The 19,859-nt window shown below is 33.5% G+C and overlaps 2 protein-coding genes across 7 annotated transcripts; both read left to right on the top strand.

Annotated features, from left to right (window-relative positions):
- The first annotated feature begins 214 nt into the window (after positions 1–214).
- Positions 215–9,969, top strand: LOC114383041 (intracellular protein transport protein USO1-like). 4 transcript variants are annotated; one of them, XM_028342634.1, is made up of 11 exons: positions 215–417; positions 2,524–2,937; positions 3,173–3,309; positions 4,248–4,361; positions 4,439–4,522; positions 5,326–5,499; positions 6,766–6,922; positions 7,351–7,511; positions 7,619–7,745; positions 7,922–9,278; positions 9,345–9,969. In XM_028342634.1, exons 2-11 carry the CDS (start codon positions 2,620–2,622, stop codon positions 9,530–9,532), a joined length of 2,817 nt encoding a protein of 938 aa, XP_028198435.1. In that variant the 5' UTR covers positions 215–417; positions 2,524–2,619; the 3' UTR covers positions 9,533–9,969. The 4 variants fall into 4 exon arrangements, with proteins under 4 accessions (XP_028198435.1, XP_028198424.1, XP_028198443.1 ...); XM_028342642.1 differs by having other exon boundaries at positions 216–417; positions 9,351–9,969; XM_028342630.1 differs by having other exon boundaries at positions 243–286; positions 367–417; positions 7,922–9,969.
- A 1,579-nt stretch (positions 9,970–11,548) lies between these two features.
- On the top strand, positions 11,549–19,073 carry LOC114383060. 3 transcript variants are annotated; one of them, XM_028342651.1, is made up of 16 exons: positions 11,549–11,737; positions 11,876–12,182; positions 12,776–12,870; positions 12,961–13,074; positions 14,044–14,148; positions 14,282–14,353; positions 14,674–14,786; positions 15,049–15,186; positions 15,760–15,828; positions 16,243–16,330; positions 16,438–16,509; positions 16,601–16,701; positions 17,405–17,522; positions 17,920–17,979; positions 18,105–18,215; positions 18,773–19,073. In XM_028342651.1, exons 2-16 carry the CDS (start codon positions 12,059–12,061, stop codon positions 18,884–18,886), a joined length of 1,494 nt encoding a protein of 497 aa, XP_028198452.1. In that variant the 5' UTR covers positions 11,549–11,737; positions 11,876–12,058; the 3' UTR covers positions 18,887–19,073. The 3 variants fall into 3 exon arrangements, with proteins under 3 accessions (XP_028198452.1, XP_028198467.1, XP_028198460.1); XM_028342666.1 differs by having other exon boundaries at positions 11,549–11,719; XM_028342659.1 differs by having other exon boundaries at positions 11,549–12,182.
- The last annotated feature ends 786 nt before the right edge of the window (positions 19,074–19,859 follow it).

Here is a 19,859-nt window from a genome sequence, read left to right on the forward strand (position 1 = left end):
AAAACAAAAACAACACGAACCGCATCTCATTATCGCACGTGTGGGAGCCGGTTAGCCGAGCCCAGCCGAGCCGGGACGCGCGCGAAGCCGTATTAGGATTCGATGTGGAAAATAACGGTTTCTCTCTCTCTCTCTATCTCTCTGCCAATTGTGGGGTGTGTGTCTCTTTTCCTTCGATGCTCTCTCTTAATAATACGAAACCTTCTATCACTCTCTTTCTCTCTCTATATAACTCTTTGTCTCTCTCTCTCTCTCTCTCTCTCTTTCTCTCTGCCCTCGCTCTTAGGTTATCGCGAATTCTATCCCCCCCTCTCTCGATTTTTTATTAACCCTGTTTTTATTAATTAACTTCAATTAATTGCGCAGTTTCAAGGTCTTCTTCTTCCGCTGGAACAGCCGCAGATGATTTATTTACTGGTAATTTCTTTTACGACTGTTGTTTTTCTTCTTCTTTCTTTTGGTTTTTAGGGTTTCTATGCTTCGGATGCGACTTGAATGTGATTTCGATGTGGGTTTTGAAATTTGATGTGGAATTCACTGTTTTGCTTGTTTCTTTAATTGTCAATTTTCTTACTGTGTTTTTTTCGTGGTTGAGTTATTGCGGTTTTGATTTTTTTTTAATTATTGTTGGTGTTGCGAGTGTGAAGGACTGGGGTTTACTAATTTTGGCGAATTGAATGTTTGAATAGCACTGTTTTGAGTTTTGAGTTGCATTATGGATTTTAATTCTGTTTAAATTAGTCGGTTATTATTATTTTTTTATCTGAATATAGTTGTACTTGCGCTCAACAAGTGTGGGACTTGTGAAAAGTATTTTTTTTTTGTTAAAGGAATGTTTGTTTATTTTTTGCTTGATTCTTTATTGAGCAATAGATATGGAATATTTTTTTAATCAGTGTGCATGATTTTTTTTTTCTTCTGGTAGTTTTGGATTTTATCATATAGATTTGTGAGTTGTTGGAAAGAAATGATAACAGTGTTGTGGTTTTTATCATTTAGTTAAATAGTAGTTAGTCTTGTGGAAATTTGTGAAAACTAAAGTCTTTTGTAAAAGGAATATTTAATATTTGTTTGATTCTCCATTGAGCAATAGATATGCAGTCTTTTTTTCTTTTTTCATCAGTATGCATGTAATTTGTTATTCTGTTGGTAGTTTTGGATTTTATCATTTAGACGTGAGTTGTTGAACAGTATTGTTATTGCTTCTATCATGACAAGAGATACTTGCATGTAAAGCTCCCTTTTGATGCCACTTTGATTGAACTAGTCAAAGATGCACTGCTGGTTTTGTCTATTTGTTGTGGTTTACCATTATCTGATTTCATCTTTGCTCTGTCTAGATTTGGAGAGGACTTCACTTTATGTGTTGTAATGTTTTGTAATATGGAATTATTATGATATGTGATAGTGGCGTTATTGATATTCCAAATTCTAACTGGCAATGTGCATTCATTCTTTGTGGAGACTAGAAATCCTATGAAAAGCCATTGTAAATATTTGTTCATGGGAAATTCATCCTAGTGAGAAGTGGAAGTGGGTGTTTGGAAGGACTTTTTAAACAGGAAACTATCACTTTTCTTCTAAACCTCTTTCAGGAAGCTGCGAAAAAAAAGTGAACATTTTCTAAACTAAGCTCATCTAAACATGCATCAATTATGATACATATTTGTATAACTATGAACAAGTGTATAAGCTTATACTATGGTAGATTGTATTGCTATGCTTCTCATAGACATTCATTGTGAATAACCTCTTCTCCCTCTGTATGGTATCTTCGAAGGGCATGCTTGATGCGTGGATTTGGTTTTGCATAATTAGAATGGGAGAGGAATGACTGTTCCTGTTCTATTACTAGGTTTGCTCTGGAATGGAATGATATTTTTATGTTTCATTCTGCTTTTATCATTTTTTGTTTGGTAAAGAAAATCAATATAAAATTGAATCATAATTATGACTAAATGAAAATTAATAAGGGGTGATGAAATAAAACAACACTAATTTGGTCTAGCCAGGGCAAAAATGGGCATTAATGAGGAATTAAGGTTCTGTTTGTTTGAACTCAGAAAATTATTTTGAACTTTCAAATGAAAAACACACATTAATTTAGACACACTTTGCGATCACATCTAATGATTGAAAATCAATTTTAACCAAACTTTAAACTAAACAGTCGCTAAAACAAACATTAATTTGTTCTAGCCAACAAAATATGGCCATTTACCTCTCTTGACCAGAATGGAAATTTCTGCCTATAATTTTGAAGCATGGAAACAAATATTTCTTTCCTTCTGAACTTAGCAATACTTGTTCTTATGGAATAGTGGTAATAACAGAATGACTGTGTTACATACTAAAAATGCTCAAATTTTATATGTTAAGGACAGTGATTGACTTGATTGAACCTTTAAGTGAAGCAGTTTTACATTTTGCATAGAGAAAATAATGTTTAACTTGTCTGGATATTGAACTTGAACTCGGAAAATTATGATATAGTTGACATTGTTTTCAAATGGTTCTTGGCAGGTCACTTATGGATGAAAGATGTTCATTAGAAGTCAACAAGGTGGCATTTTGCTATAAATTGGTAGTGTTTTTTTGAAGAATTACTCCCCTGTGTCCATGGCTGCTGATCAGAGGAGAAAACGAGTAAATGGTGCAAACATTGCTGGTTATGGTTCTAGAGAGCAACACAGGATCAAAAGAAAGAATTTGGGATTAGTTCAAAATGATTTGAACATGAGGCCTCACATCTCTGTTGAGTGGGATGGTAATCACAAAAAGGTTGTTGCTAAGTGGGAACAGATTGGCATCAGTTGGAGACAAATGAAACCATTTATCAATTTGGTTTCTAATGATCACAAAATCTTGGCAGATGTGTTCGCAGTGCCTCAAGAAATTTTTGAATTGGATAATTTAAGTGAAGTTCTTTCGTATGAGGTAAGTATCATGTTGTGGTATGTTTCTATAACATAGGAAGTTGTGCCTAGGTGACCGGATGGTCATTTGTTTGGATCCGGAAACAACCTCTTTGCATATGCAAGGGTAAGGTTGCGTACAAATGACCCTCGTCCATACCTTTGCATTGTGAGGAGCCTCCAGGCACTACGGGGGTATGTTAGTTTTTAGGAATTATGCCTAAAGAATCTTCTGTTGAACTTTTGGCAATTGGCAGGTTTGGAAGACCCATCTTTCAGAAAATGAGAGAAACCTTCTTATGAATTTTCTCCCTAGTGGCTTTGAGTCACATCAAGTTGTGGAAGAACTACTTGGTGGGATTAACTTTAACTTTGGAAATCCTTTCTCGAAATGGTAAGATCTCTTTATTTGTATTTTTCTCTGTAGATAAATTATCTGCTCACTCTGCTGTATTTTGCAGTTTATCTATTCTTGCTCATAAGTACATGCTGCATGTGACAATTTCTTACTTTTAAATTTCAGTGAATGAGTGGATTAGTTATTGATGTAATGTTGTGTAATTGGTTTTATTATTGGCCTTTGAGTTGAGTTTACCAGCATTACCAATTGCATATTTCAGCTATAAATTCTGTTTGGTGCTTACTTCGAAATTCAATCTAGATTTTATCATATCTTACAGCCTATTGACCAGTTTTCTATGGTCTTCCTTTTGCTGCAGACAATTTTCTCAATTTTGTAACTTGAAGGGATTTTGTTTGGTTGAAATTCTGTTTTGTTCTTCATTGTTCCTATGCTTACATTTTTTTCGTTTATGTTCATTTGACAACTGTTGAAAATATAGGACTACATTTCTGAAAGATTTGAGATACACACTGGAGAAAAATTATCACTCTCTGCTCTTAGCTTTTTATTAACACATATATATAGTACAGAGAAAGAGAGAGACAGAAGGGGGAAAGCTGCCTTTGGATAAGGATTAGACACTCAGCTTCCCACACACTCAACATGACAACACATAAAGCTTAATACACACTCAACCTCACACACACACACTCAAAACAGCCTTTTACCTACACAGCTGTCTACACAATACAGCTGTCTACAATATATATTTAACAACAACCATCTCTATGCTCATTTGGGTAGTGATTGTTTATCGATATTGTTTGTTATGGCAATATCATATTGCAATCTCATTAAGATCCTTCTGTTTTGCCTATTTTGTGAGCAAAATATCATTAAGACATGTGAAGGTATTTGTTTAGTTTGCTAATCATTCATGAAGATCTTCTTTTTCAGAGTCACAAATGTCTTAAAATATATATTTGCAGGGGTGCTTCGCTATGTTTAGGCAGTCTTCATCCAGATATGATTGTTGACCAGGAACAGCATCTTAAGACAGAGAGGAGAGAATACTACTCACACATTCATAATTATCACAATGAGTAAGCATTGTACATCCTCAACATGTATCTTTTTGGCATAGTATTTAATGCAGTATTGTAATTATTCTATTTGGCAGTATGATAGGATTTCTATCAAAGTTGAAGAAGAGCTGGCAAAGCTGTAAAGATCCAGAAAAGGAGATTGTGCAAAAGATATGGAGGTTGTCACTTACTTTCTTTGTATTGCTGTCTACATACAATGCACACCTGACCAAATTCAAAATTAGGACAGGACATATTCCATAGTTCCTATTATTAAAAGGATACCTTCTTTGCTCTGTGTTTTCAATAGCTTACTGTTGCACAAACTGGGTGAATGCATCTGGAATGCATATTATCTTTCCTATGATTATTTTTTAATAGTTTAAGATGTTATGTTACTTCAAATCAGAGATGGTAAAATCCTGAAAATCTTCTCTGATGTATCTGATCGAATGGGACTTTCCCTTCATATTATCTGCTTCACTACTGTCTTCACCAGTTGATGATGAGTCTGTTAATGTGCATTTATCTGTTTTGCATGTCTACTGATAGAAAGTCTTATTATTTAAGCATCACTGTTTTTGTTTCAATTTTGATATTAAACTTTTATTTGGTACTCAAAATGAAATCCTTTGATAACTGTTGGTGAAACAGATTGGACCAATTTTATTTTTGGATGCCAAATGGACGATAGTTGACTTACTTATTAAATACCAACTTGTAGTTAATATTGATTCACTTCTCTTGTTGATGTGTACTCCATTTTAAATATTAATTTATGGTTGAGATAGTGATTATGATGAGTGCTAGTTTGTAGTTTTGTTGATGTGTAAGTACTTCTGTTGCAGCAATGCAAGCTACATGTGATCTTTTGTTGGGTACTCAGTGATTATTGAACTTGAATTTTATGAGTTTCTGCTCCTTTAGTTTTGGAATTTCTACTTTCTAGTTATAATCATTATATAGTTGTTGGATTATGCAGGACAAAGCATGTAGAGAAAAGAATGCTCTCCAAAGTGATTGAATCTAGAGGCTATGATCATAATGGGAATGTTACAGGGACATCTGAGTCATGCTCCTGGGATGCAGAGGAGAAAGCATGTAGTAGCGACAACCAAATTTCCTCACTGAGAAAAGACGATAAACTTCAAAGAAGGTAACTAATTAATTTGTAGTCAGCAATATTTAGTACTTGCAAGGTCTCTTAACTCTGCAATATCTGTCAAAATTGAATTACTAACTTGGTGAATTTGAAATATTTTATGAATGCTTCCATTTGCCATCTCTTTAGCAGAGTATAAGATCTTTCTGGTAAAGCTGTGAAATAGAAATTTAAGATATCTGTATATGGGTCAAGATTGCTTAATAGGATTAATAGAATTTCTTCTTGAATTAGTGAACTTCCTACGGAATATATTTTCCACATTTTAAGATTGATTACTGATGCCATCCAAACAGAAGAGAACTTTTTCACATTTTACTGTTTAATGCCATCTGTATAATTAGTTCAATATCATCACCATTAATCAGTTATTTATTGCTCATGGTCGTTGTTATTACTATTGTTTTGTCATTGACATATTCTCTTTTTTTTTAGACCTGCTTTTTGTTCCCCTTCATTATTGATATTATATTGTACTGTACCTAAAGATGTGGATTTTTTTATTCTTTTGTTTTTTTGTTAGTTATATTTAGGTTCTTACCATCTGTGCAGTTGTAACAAAAAAACATCCTAGCCTTGTCTCATTAGGTTGGGTTAAACAAAATAACCATGAACAATTCTTATTCTGGAATCAATCTTAATCTATATACTCAAGCCTTCGATTTAGCTTGTGGGAATTTGATGCAAAAAAGACATTTTGGATACAAAATCCATTGGCATGCTTGTCTTGAAATTTGGGGACTGGTTTTGTTATTTTGGAACATCAGACAACAACGCTAAAGTTCCTAGTCCAGTTTTACATATTCTTTTTTGATGTTTGTTGGGCTGATGAATGATGATAATATTGAATAAAGCATCTCACTTTGTACTTAAGTTCACCTACTTTAGATCACCCTAGATTTTTTAGAAAATTACTAAGGAATTATTAGTAAATATTTCCATTGTACAATGATCTACTATGCAATCAATAATTCATTCAACTTCTTGCATCAAAGTTTTAGTACCTGTTTTGTTGTTATCATATAACTGATAGTACCTGACTAGTAACTGGAATATGAAACCAGGTCATTTGGGGGCAAATTTCTTTCTCTGGTTTTGTATTTTTTTTCCTTTTAATTGTATCCTTTATTTGGCATTACTTTGATTTATATCTCCTGCTGTATGTTTACACATGTTTTAAGCTTTCTTTATTTCTCAATTCAAATATACCTTTACTTTTTTAATGTTTAATGTAAGCGTTTTTGAAATAATGTTTGGCAGGGTGCTTGAAAAATGCATTGTTAAAGGTAAATCCAGAAATTTGATGGATTCTTTGGACAATATGCCTAACGTGGGAGAAAAGCCCAAGACAGGAGACAAACTGCCCAAGCATAGCATTCATTCTAGCGATAGTGATAAATACATGTCATGTATCAAGGTTAGGCTCTCCACTTTTTATTTATTTTATTTATTTGAGCGATACTGAATTGGCAGAGAAACAATATTGTTGCTGGATCAGTTATCTCTTTAGTGTCAATAATTAGAAGGATAATAGTAGTCGCTCAATTATGTGAAATTAATTATCACATTTTAACTTGTAAGTATTTAAACTTCAGCTGATTTATTTGTTCCTTTGAAGTCAAACTGCTATTTTTTTAGTTTCCTTAAAATTTGTTGTGGTTAGAGCTTTTAGTGTGGTTTTACTAATTCTATTGAATATAGTTATATGGATTTAATAATAACATAAGAGTGGTATTTTTAAAGATATTTTTTCCTTTAAGGTGAAGAAACCCAGCAAAAATTTTCATCTTTGCCATGAATATTTGAGTTAGGGCATTTGCTAATTGTTTCCTTTATGCATTTCAGATTAGCAAGCAGCAGCATGAACTTGTTAAGAATATGAAGCAGGCTGGTAAAAGCATCCAATCTAGGTCCCTTAACCGTGTTTTGGGTAACCTTGAAAAAATTCATGTGCAACCATACAATACATTTGTCAAAGAAGAACAGAAGAAGTTGCAGGAGCATTGGTTAGTGAGATGTTCACAGTGCTATCTTTTATGCCAATATGTCATTGAACAGATACATTTTGAAAATTTTGTTCATTATTTCTCATTTGAATATTTCATTTGCATAGGTTGCTATTAGTAAACAAAGACCTCCCTGCGGCATATCTAAATTGGACAGAGAGACGGATACAGAGACATGCTGTGAGAAATTCATTGGTTGCAGAGATGAAGGATAAATCAAATCCATTCATGGAGGTTTGTAGTTGTGTTTCTTTGTTAGGGTCTTCTATAATTTCCTAGTATTGAGTTGCATATCTTGATTTAGTTTCTCAAATTCCTAGAAGACCCTTGATCAGTTGGTTCCGTATCATGGGCATTTTTTCACAATACTCTGTTACTTAAGATATGTCCAATTATAATTTGTCCTTCAGGAAGAGGATGGTGTGGACACAGGGAGTGAACTTAAGGATCAGGATGGTGTGAACTCAGGGAGTGAACTACAGGATCACGATGAGGTGAACTCAGGGAGTGAACTTCAGGATCAGGATGAGGACAACCTTGGCTCAGGGGACAAGCTAAAGGATAAGAATGAGGATAACATGAGTTCAGAATGTGAGCCTCAGGAGCAGAATGAGGATAATGTGACCTCAGGGAGCGAACTTCAGGATCAGGGTGAGGATAATGTCAACTCGGGTGATGAGCTTCAGGATCAGGTGAATGATGGAGGTCTGAATGATCAGTCTGACTTGAAAGAAGATGAGGATTCTTTTTCTAGGTCCCCCGAGAACCAGTCCCAGCACAATTCTTATGTTAGTGGTGATGATGAGTTCAACCGAATGAGTGTAGATTCAGAAAGGAATATTCTTTTATCAAAATCAAATAATACTTCATCGATTAGTGGTGATCATGAGTTCAACCGAATGAATGTGGATTCAGAAAAGAATCTTCTTTTATCAAAATCAAATAATACTTCATTGAATGAAGATGAGTATTCAAGGAATATGAACACTCGGGATGTTTCTATTGATGAAGAAGCACCTTTCACTTCCAGTGGTGATGTCTGGCAAGGAGTTGAAATGCCACATTCATACTATGATTCTGCTGTGACCCACGAGTATGCAGCCAGTGGGTTATCACTGGCTAATCCTCAAGTCAGTCAAGAGCAGCCAACTCGTATGATTGATCTTGAAGCTGATTTGCGTCGAGAAGAGACAGGCAAAGAGTTGTTAAGTAGGCAATTAGATAATGGGACCTTCAGTTCATACCAAAGCCAGGATCGAAGTGTCTTACTTGAATCACTCTTCAAAGGAGAGGGGTTGTTACCTTATCATCATGATCAGAAAGTAGCTGAGTTAGATTTCCAAACTTCAAACAATGTTATGATGGGGGGTGGCCAATTTTCCAGTCATTTAAAGGAGCCATTGCAAACTTCGCTGACACTGGATCAGGGGCGAAGGAGAGCTACTGAGGTTTACATGCCAGAAAACATGTCAGAGAATATTTATTCGGATGGAGGAAGGTATTTGATCCCCAGGCAAGATCCTTTGACTGCGGTAAATATGACTGATTGGGCTGCTAATAATGCTCGCATAGCAGGGCCTTCCCAATCTCACTTGAACACTGGAGATTTTATTGATCATCATTGGTTCCCTGCTGATCATCAAGTTCGTGGTGGTGGCTGGAATGGATCTGATGGTGGTGGTCTTTCAAGTCAAAGTCTTGGCACTGGAGCAAGCGCTGATCAGAGTTTATTTAGTATTCTGTCAGAGTGTGACCAATTGCATTCAGGTAGCCCTTATGATTCAGTTAGAAATACTAACCAGTTTCTTGCACCGAGAACTTATGGATTAGCAGATGCAGGTACACCAAGGGTAAACACGGTTGCACCACCGGCTTCTCATCCATTAGATTACTTCACCAGACGTGAAGCACCTAGTGGCCTGGTGCCTGATGATACGGTATGGATGAGCTTGCCGCCACATCAGAATTCTTCATTACATGATCAAATCGGAAAGCCATACTTAAGGTCATGGAACCGGTAATGAACGTTTTACCCAATATTAGCGAGGTAATCTTGACTGCAAAGACCGTGAGAAGAAATGCAAATTTGTCCATGTGATAGAATTTTGACTTAAACAAGATCCACAGAAGCTGGGGTATACATACCCTGAGACGAGAGAGATAGGTTTCTGTACATACCTATACCGAGGCCAACTCAACACCATGTACATATCTAGATATTAGATGGCAGGAAAGAAACCAAGTGATTAAGATAAACTTCAAGAATTTCAGGTTATTAGGTAAATTACATATTTATTATTTTTTTTCCTTTGCTTCTAGAGAGACATTCTTTAATAATTTTGGAAGATAAGAAATGCTGGGGGCTGGTGCCACTTTTTGAATTTTGAGTTACCTTTATTCTGGGTTCTTTTTCATAGTTTTGGTCAATATATCAAATGCTAAAAAAATGTTTTTTCTCGTTGGTTATAGTAGCAACCTTTTTGTTCAATATAAGGTTATAGTACACGAGCATAACCTTTTTGTTAACATCTAGAGATAAGCATAGATGGGTTTCCTGGGTCAATAGGACTCCGAAGTCTCTAATCAGAATTCCTTGAGGTTGCCCTTCGTGATGATAGGTTTTTTTTTTTTTAATAATAAAAGGGTTATTATGTTATTGGTGTAAAGTATAACTGTTCCGTAGTTCATTACAGTCAATCTTTGGATGAGTGAATCTTAAGTGTTAGGTAGTTACAAACAGGCACTTAACTCGTTAATTTAAGAAATATTTCCACTAAACTTAACAAAAAAAAACCTCTCGAGGAGAAGTAAATATATCTAGGCCTTAACAATTAAATTAAATTTATAAAATTAATTGATATTCTACATCAATGTCGATAAAAAATATATATCTAGGCCTTCAGTTAAAAGTTATACATTTGTTTTATGTATTAACTTTTCACACTATCATCTATTTTTTAAAAAATAAAATTGTACATTTTGTTTTGTGGGAGGTGCAACGGTACAAGGCAATAATTGGGTGTGATATTCAAATCGGTTGTTTTACAAAAGAAAAATGTTATTATTGTCAATCTTAAAACAACTTAATTAAAACTGTAAATTAAATTAAATTAACAATCTTAAAATCGTGTCAGAAAGTTTGTTAAATTTGTCTAGCGGTTAGTAACGGATTCAAATGTTAAATGCCATTGTGTTGCCGTCTTGGGTCACAAAAAATCAAAGAAAGGAATGACACATGACTTTTGTTTATATATTTATCCTTGTAGTCGTTTGAGAGAATTCGTAAAATGTTGGGTGATTACATAAAAAAAAAGGTTTTAGAAGGTTAAATAATATATATCTTGATTTCCAATTTTTATGAAAACGTGTTTTGGAGTGAGAAATATGTGAAACAAATTAGTGAACCTGATTTATCGTGTACCAAAGAAATGATCCATTTCTTTTGTCTTGCTTGACATTGACGGGAGTCCTCTTCTTGGCATACTCCAATAAAACAGATAGCGTTTATGTGAATGATATTTAACTTTAGTAACAAAGAATGGGTTAACTTTCGTTCTTTTATATCTCTTTTTTACAATAATGTTGTCATAACAAATTACGAGTCTATAACATATTTTTTTATATGTTAAGAATCAAACACAATAGAATTTATAACACTTATACATGAATTAATTCAACTGGACTTCCTTACTAATAATTTTTGATAATGAATATGTAATTCTTTAGCTAACTTCCTAACAAAAGAATATAAATCTACAATTTTTAGTGCTAATCTATATTCTTTTTATGAACATAACTTCTCTATATGGGTACTCTCTCTCTCTAAGAACAAAAAATGTATAATTTTACGGGAGAAATTTAATAAGAAAATTTACACGTATACTTTTTCACTCAACAAATTTATCGATTTAGAGAGAAATTTAATGAGAAACAAACACGTGTACTTTTTTTCTTTTTCACCTTTTTCACTTGATATAGTGCTCTGCCTCTATTGTGCTTTTCAGACAATGAAAATTTAAATAAATAAAAAATATGGACAAGGGGAAAATACTATGAAAAACATCAATGAATCTATTTTGAGAATATAAGAGAAAGTTTGAATGAATCAATTTCACACGTACGCACCATAATAATTTCTCTTTTCTGAACGATGAACAATCGCTTGGCCATGCACGTGAATTCCCCTTCCGAAGAAACCGAACATCTGTGTGTGTTTTCTAAACAACGTTAGTTATGTGACCGACCAACACGCCTGTGGTGGTTAATTAGTTTCATCACTTAAACAAGAACTTGCATTTTTATTTCTATTTCTATTTATTAAATGGTTTTCTTTTTAATTTTTGGTTTGTGTGTGGTTGTTGCAGCACCGTACGTGAAGCATCTTATGCCTAGTTTGCGAAGCATGAATCTAATTCCATAATGTGTTGCCAAGAAACACTTTGTTTCGTCTTTCACATATCCTTTTGAACGTGTCACATATAAGTTAAGGTTCCTTTGAGCACCCTTTGGTTCGTATTTCAATCTTTGGGACTAGTTTGGTGGGTTGAATGGCACATTCGGGTTTCGAAGAAATGGGCAACCAGAAGAAGAAGGAAGTGATTCGGGTAGAGCGTGAATCAGTTATTCCAGTTTTGAAGCCTCAGCTCATCATGACATTGGCCAACCTTATTAGTATGTGTTTCTTCTGAAACTTTTTGTTTCTCTCAAGTACAAATGTTATCGGAAAGTCCCATATGGCTTGTCTTGATTCTTGAGTGTAAGTTATATATTTATTAGATCACTTTACTTAATGTTAACTGATTTTAAGATTTTAAGATGAAATTTAACGTGATATCAGAACCTATAGATCATCTTGTTAAATAACTTATTCTAGTAAGTTTGTTTGTTCTGCGTAAATAATTTTCTTAGTTAGCGTAACATTTTTTTTTTCTAATATTCGAGAACAAGTGGAATATATCTGTTGAACTTCACTAATATCAATTGATTTTAAGATGAAATCTAATACATATGTGATGTACAATTCTGCACCTAGGAATTACTACAAAAGTTAACAACTGTATCAAAGATGACAATCCATTGGATAACAATATAAATCTTTAGGTGCAATCTAATTAAATCCTTATTAATGATTTGGCGCAGTTATGGTGATAGAATTTTGCAGTTTTGACTTAGATGATATAGCATAGAAACAGCTTTCTCCCCACTCCCTCTTCCAAAGCTACTATTTTCTTTGTAGACTTGAGTCGTTTGGGTACTATGTGCAGAACATAGTGCTGACCGAGTTGAATTTTTGAAGCTCTGCAAAAGAATAGAGTATACAATTCGAGCTTGGTATCTTCTACAGTTTGAGGACATGATGGTATTCTTTTTTCTTCACCATTTTGTGATACAAATAGCTTAGTGATATGGTTGGAGCCTGATTTTTTCTTTTCTTTTTTTGTTCCTTAAGCAACTCTATTCTCTCTTTGATCCTGTATCCGGGACGCAGAAGTTGGAACACCAGAAGTTACCTCGTGAAGAAATTGATGTTCTTGAACAGAATTTCTTGACTTACCTATTTGAGGTATTTTGGAGACTTCATGAATTTACATTGTCTACAGTTATATTGGGACATTTCATTTATTTATTATAGACTTTAATTAACTTATAACAATGATGATTTAATTGAGAAATTAAATCAACTTTATATAATTTATCTTGATAATGATTGTTGTTGATAAAATGTGTTATCAATAGATTTACAACTTTATTGTGTATATCATGATATGACAGTCAAATGGAAGCTACCAAAACCAAACTTCTGTTTTAATTTAATCATTTTTAAAATGCTTCATTTCTCGCCTCTGACTCTGCCTCAAAGAATTAAGCTTCCTTCAAATAAAAGACTAATTGAACAATAATTTAGCCTTGTCTAAGAATTGAAGGGTGAGGAAGTATAGGGGTTGGGACTACGGCTTCATTGAGTTTCAGTGTTCTGTTATTAGAATGATAAGGTTAATTAGCTACTCTTTTATGTGACACAAGTAAAGTGATTAAACGCTTTAGTTTGTGGAGTAAACATAAAATTTATAAGAAACCACATGGCTATGATAAAATATATAAAATTAATCTAAAAAGTTTAATTTAAATAAAAATTTTAAATTACAAGAAAGAATTCATGTTTCAAGTATGAGCATAAGTCATAATAAACATACTAAAATACAAAAAAAAAATCTAATTATTGTAATCACTATTGGTACAAAAGTTAAAAAATTAAAAGTATAAAAATTGTAAAAATACAATTACAAACATTTGAACTGTCCATGCAGTATTCGACATGGATACATATCTCATATCTGACATGGTTATGACACGACACAGCCACTATTTAGAAGTGTCCATGTTTATTAGCCTAGATGTAAATGGTGAATAAGATTTAGAATTACATATTCAGGGACTGATTGAAAGAAGTAGCACTATAGCACTACAACAGTTTAAATATCTGTTTTTGTGTTTCTTATGGTATCTTAAGATGATTTGATTCTTTATACAGGTCATGAAAAAAAGCAACTTCAAGATTGCTACTCAAGAAGAGATTGATATTGCACTTTCTGGACAGTATCTTCTAAATCTTCCCATTACAGTAAATGAATCTAAGGTTAGCAACCATGTTTCTGTCTTGTAACTCATTATGTACATGCATAATATATGTGCCTTTAATGGCACAGGTCACTTTGGATGCTTGGTTGTGCTGTTATCAGTTGCTGATCTCTGTGTTTTACCAAATGTAGCTTGACAAGGTTCTTTTGAAAAAATATTTTGAAGCACATCCTCAAGATAACCTTCCAGATTTCTATGATAAGGTACCTTTTAATTTATGTACTAAGGGTACTTATCCAGCAAGGAACTTATGATGCAGTAGTGTTCATTATTTTGTGTTAGGAAGTTCTTGAATTTGTTTGGCATTGAAGGTTGAATGAGATGTGTTAAACCAAACACACATGCATGCATACACACTAGAGACTTGTGCATTTTTATTTTGTTGGACCAGAACAACTTTTAATTAACTGAAACATGCAGGATGGACCTGCATAGATTGGGACAACAATCAGAATGTTTTTTTTTTAAAACTCGATTTTAATCTGTTTGTGAAGTGGCAATCTAACACATCCTGTTATTTTAGTATATTATTTTTCGGCGTGGCATTGGAATTGATCGAACGACCGATTACTTTGTCATGGAGAAAGTGGACATGCTCATAGCACGTTTTTGGTCATATATGTTAAGAATAACCAGGTAAGGAACACTCACCCTGGGAATTGAATTTCTTTTAATTGATGTTAATGAAGAATCCGTCATGACAAGTCATGATTTCTGTAAATGTTGGAACTTTTGACTCCCTTAAAATGCCAATCTAAAATGTTTGAATGATTCAGTATCATCATTCCTGTCTTCACAGTGAAAGGCCTTATCAAAGAATCTATATAATGGCTACTTACTTACCTGTGAATGTGCCATAACATGTTTCATAGAAAACTTTGACACATGGTGATTGCAGGTTGGAAAATTTTTTATCCAGAAGGGAAAAAAGGCATCATAGGAAGGATCCCAAGAAGGATGATGAAATTAACTCAGAGTTGGAAGATTTTCAGGATGATTTATATGAACGGATACGCCTTGAAAAGATGCCAATAAGGTCTTGCTGAATCAGTGTGTGTGTCTGCGTGTTGTGTTGTTGTAGCTTCAGCTGCTGTTGTTATTTTCTTTTCTTTCTGGAGTGATACTTTTCATACTTCATTTACGTAAACATTCTTCCTTGTATGCTTATGGCTGCGTCTTCTTGAAATAGCATTCACCACTCACTTTGACTCATTCTGCTAATACCTGTCTAATGTAAATCCTGAATGTCAGCAGTTTCCCTTTAATCAAATATTTGAATTATCACCATTTGACTAATGTGGAATAAAGACTATTTACTCTGGAATCATCACAATTACAGCAGTATGGCCTTGGAAAATTTTTACAAATGAACATTCTCAAACTAGTAGTCCACCTGTAGAAAGTTTGAATATAGATTTTTGCGAAGATTCAGAAAATGATTCTTATTTATTAAAGCCCAATGTTCCATCTAGAAATCCAACTGATCATTTGTCTGATAAATGCATGCTGTTTTATCTCATCAAAACTGCTGAGCTCATGCATGTAAACTGTATAAATCTTGAATGTTTGATTATCTTGTCACTCATGAAAATTGTTTGCTAATTTCCAGTTTCGGTAGTTTGCTGAACAAGAACACAATCCAAGAACCTACATTTGATAGGATAATTGTTGTGTACAGGTAGTGCTCCATTGTATGGCTAATATCTACCGTGCTAGTTTGTTAGAATAAAATTCTTTCATTAAAGAATAGACTGATAATTATAAACCTATTTGTTTATCTTCTAAAGAAATACTAAAAAGGTCGTTCTGAAAAATCTCTTGGTATATAATTATCAATCTTTTCTTGTATTTGATCTCTATGCATGCTAGTTTGTCAGAATAAAATTCTTCCATCTAAGAAAAGACTGATAATTATAAACTTGTTTATCTTCCAAAGAAATACTAAAAGGCTATTCTGAAAAATCTCATATAAGTCATGAAAAATAAGGAATTTGAGCTATCTTCAGAGGGCTTTGGTTCATGTAAGTATGCTGTGGAAAATCCATGAGTAATTTTATTCTATTGAAGTCTAAGTTGGAAATTTTTTCTTCAGGCCAGCTAGTTCCAATTCAAAAAAAGAAAGAGGAATTTTTGTGAAGCATTTCAAGAGCATTCCAATGGCTGATATGGAAATAGTTCTTGTGAGTTACCTCATTTAGGAAACATTCCAATGTCCGTGTGATTACGTAATTACCCTTTTCCCCAATGACCATAAGTGATGACCTGGTAACAACTTTTTACTTGACAGCCAGAAAAGAGAAATCCTGGATTGACTCCAATGGATTGGGTCAAGTTTCTTGCATCTGCTATAGTTGGGCTGGTTAGTTTTTCAATTACAAGTTGAGTTTTTCTACCATGTTATTGTTCTTTGCCATCATGTATTAATGCATTGAATATGTTTTACTTCACAGGTTGCTGTAGCTAGTTCTCTTGATGTGAATACAGCTGATTTGAGGGTCATTGGTGCCGTTCTCTCCACAGTACTTGGATACTTGGCCAAGACATACTTCACGTAAGCAGTGGCGGATCCAAGACCCTAAGTTAGTGGGGGCAAATTATAAAAAAATAAAATCAATGGATTCAATTATATAAATATAGATAAAATAAAATACCAAAATATAAAATTTTATTTACAAATTTGATAAATTTTTAAAAATGAGGGGGTGCAAGTGCACCTCTTTTCCTTGGAAATGACTTTTGAGACAAAAGTAATTCGGTCAAAGGATCATGAACCTTTGCTTTTGCTTTTATCCGTTGAATCTGCATTGGAACACGCATCGCAACAATTTCAACTGTAAACCAAACATGCACATATACTTTGCATTTATCAGTTTGAGTTTTTCACCTGCATTTCATTAGCTAACTCTACAATTTGATCCTCTTTGTAATGGCATTCAAAGAGGGTGGTTAACATCGAAAGTTAGTCAGATCATGTATTTTTGGAACTTGAAAGATTCTTGGTCAGATCAGATGTCAAATTTGATAAAATAACACCTTTAATTACTTTTTACAGAAGTTAAATTTTATCAGTCAACCTTTTGAATCATGTTATATTATCCTAATGATCATGCATACTGAATTTTATATATATTTTGAGTTTGGCCCTGGTATCAACAAATAGAATTAATCCCTATATATAATTTTAAACATTCCGCAAGTTTGTGTTTAATGAATCTATGTATCCAATGTGGATACTAATATTTAACTTCTCATAGGTTCCAACAAAACTTGGTCCAATACCAAAATTTGATTACACGGTCAATGTATGACAAACAACTGGACAGTGGAAAGGGTACACTTCTCCATTTATGTGATGATGTCATTCAACAGGAAGTAAGTGCTAGCATGATGTGCTTTGTGTCATTACATTTGTTTTGTTTTTTAATTTTTTCCAATAAATCAATAGTGATAATTTCTGTTAACTTGTTTTGCCATTATATGAAAACAAGATAGGGCTAGCCGGTTCTAATGGAATGAACTGTCAAATTTATTTGTACTTTACAAAATGTAATTGAAAACTTAATATATGTATCAACATTTCTTTTATGCTATTCATATGCAATGATCTATTGTACTAGCAAGGTATAGCCTCCAAGATTGAAAAGTATGTGAATATATTGTTGGAAGATCAGCTGCCACCCCTTTTAAGTTTTAGGCCAGATTTTGCTGTATGTAGCTATGCACCAGCCAAACATCTAAAAGTCACACTACCCAAACTCTTAATGTGCAGGTTAAAGAGGTAATAATATCATTTTTCATTCTGATGGAGCAGGGAAAAGCTAATAGACAAGTATGTACATCAATATCAATTGAGGAATATTGTTTCCTTTATAATTTTGCAATTCTAACTTATGGTTAGGAAACGTTTGTCACATTTACTCATTCATATAAGCTATATATGGTAATGCGAATCAGGAGCTCGATCAATGGTGTGAGGAGTTAATCAGAGAAGAGTTTGGGGAGAGCTGTAATTTTGACGTGGATGATGCAGTTCAAAAATTAGAGAAGTTCGGAATTGTCACAAAGGTGAGATTCCCTTCTAAAGTGACTATGTTTGGTTAAAAATATGTAATATCGCAATTTTTCCATGACTTGTTTAATACTTTATGTTGTCACTAAGTTCGGTAACTTTGATTGTAAAGCAGTTGAGGATATATTGTTGATTTTTGAAGGCCCTGTTTTTACCAATTGGACGAATCATTTTATTTCCTCTCATGCATCAGTTATGTCCATTTTATATATTTTAGTGCAAAATTTAATTAGAATGCACTGTCACTATCATCCCCAGATTATCATGAATAATGAATTTGTTAACTTTTACTGTAACTATTTTAAAAATCAGCTAAATGGATGTTAATTACTACTAATAGTAAAAGTACATAAAAATTAAACTCTTTATATTTGCATGGGTATATTAAATGATAATCAGAACTTTAGACATCTTTTTCCATTGCTGTGAGGTTTATCTTGAGTAAATATGCTGATACAACAAGTAGGAAATAATTTTCATTGTTGTTAGCTAAGACAAGTTGCTCTGAAGATTAAGAATGTTTAGTTGACTGGAAGCTTTCCTTGGAATTCAGGATATCATTGGGCGGTATCAATGCGTTGGGCTCAAACGGGCTAATGAGATAATAGGCACCACCACTGAAGAACTTGTCCTTAAGGCAAGACAGGGGGGAAGCATCACTCCTTAATGGTGTTCTGAAATATTCTGCCTCATAATTTCAGACTCACACTGTCTCATTTTTTATTCTTTTTAAAAATATTTGCAATGTTTGTACAACCTTCACCTGAAATTCTAGGCCAATTTTTTTTTTGGAAGGCAAAAATATATATATTATTAATATGAATCATAGCAGTACCAGGGGTACTGGTGAAGTATACATGAATACAAGACACTTAGTGTGTCGCCTTCCAACTTAAACAAATACCCAACATTAATCCCACTACATAGGATAAATATACCCAGCCCATATTAACAAAAATATTCCACAAGGTTAGAAGACCATTGATTGAAAGAAATACTAAAGTTTTTCTCTCTGGTCTTTAACCATGACCATTTGAGGAATAAAGCATCGTCCATCACTCTAGGCCAATTTCATTCATTATTTTCATCAATATAATGTATTGACATTATCAGTAGGGAAATAAGATTTACCCCAAACCCCAATTGCTTGTAAATAATATATATATATATAAAACCAAGAATGCAGGCTGTAATGTACATTTGAAACACGGTTCGATTTGGATATTCAAAACAGTATTGGTACAAGATGAGCCTTATTATCATAAAAACTGTAACCCCAACATTAAATCGCATCATGACTGGAATCTACACCTTTCCAAAGATCATTGGACAAAACAAACTCTGAAATGAGAAAACAGCATAAGAAAGTGCATAATATCATGATTCATGAGTATAATCACTCAGAGGAACTCAAAAAGCTACCATGGTAGACATAAATTTTAGGCAAAACAAAGTAAATAACAATTGATAACATCACAAGTCTACATTAACATTAGGAAGTGCATCATGATTCCACAATAATTAATGATTTAACATGCAAACATTAGTCATATAATAGAGCCCTAATTTCTGTCTCAGACATCAACACCTGAACAACCAAATTTACAAAATTCCATGGCAAGTAAAAGGTTACTAGGTAG

This window comes from Glycine soja, chromosome 2 (assembly GCF_004193775.1).
Source record: "Glycine soja cultivar W05 chromosome 2, ASM419377v2, whole genome shotgun sequence".
In the NCBI taxonomy this organism is placed as follows: Eukaryota; Viridiplantae; Streptophyta; class Magnoliopsida; order Fabales; family Fabaceae; genus Glycine; species Glycine soja.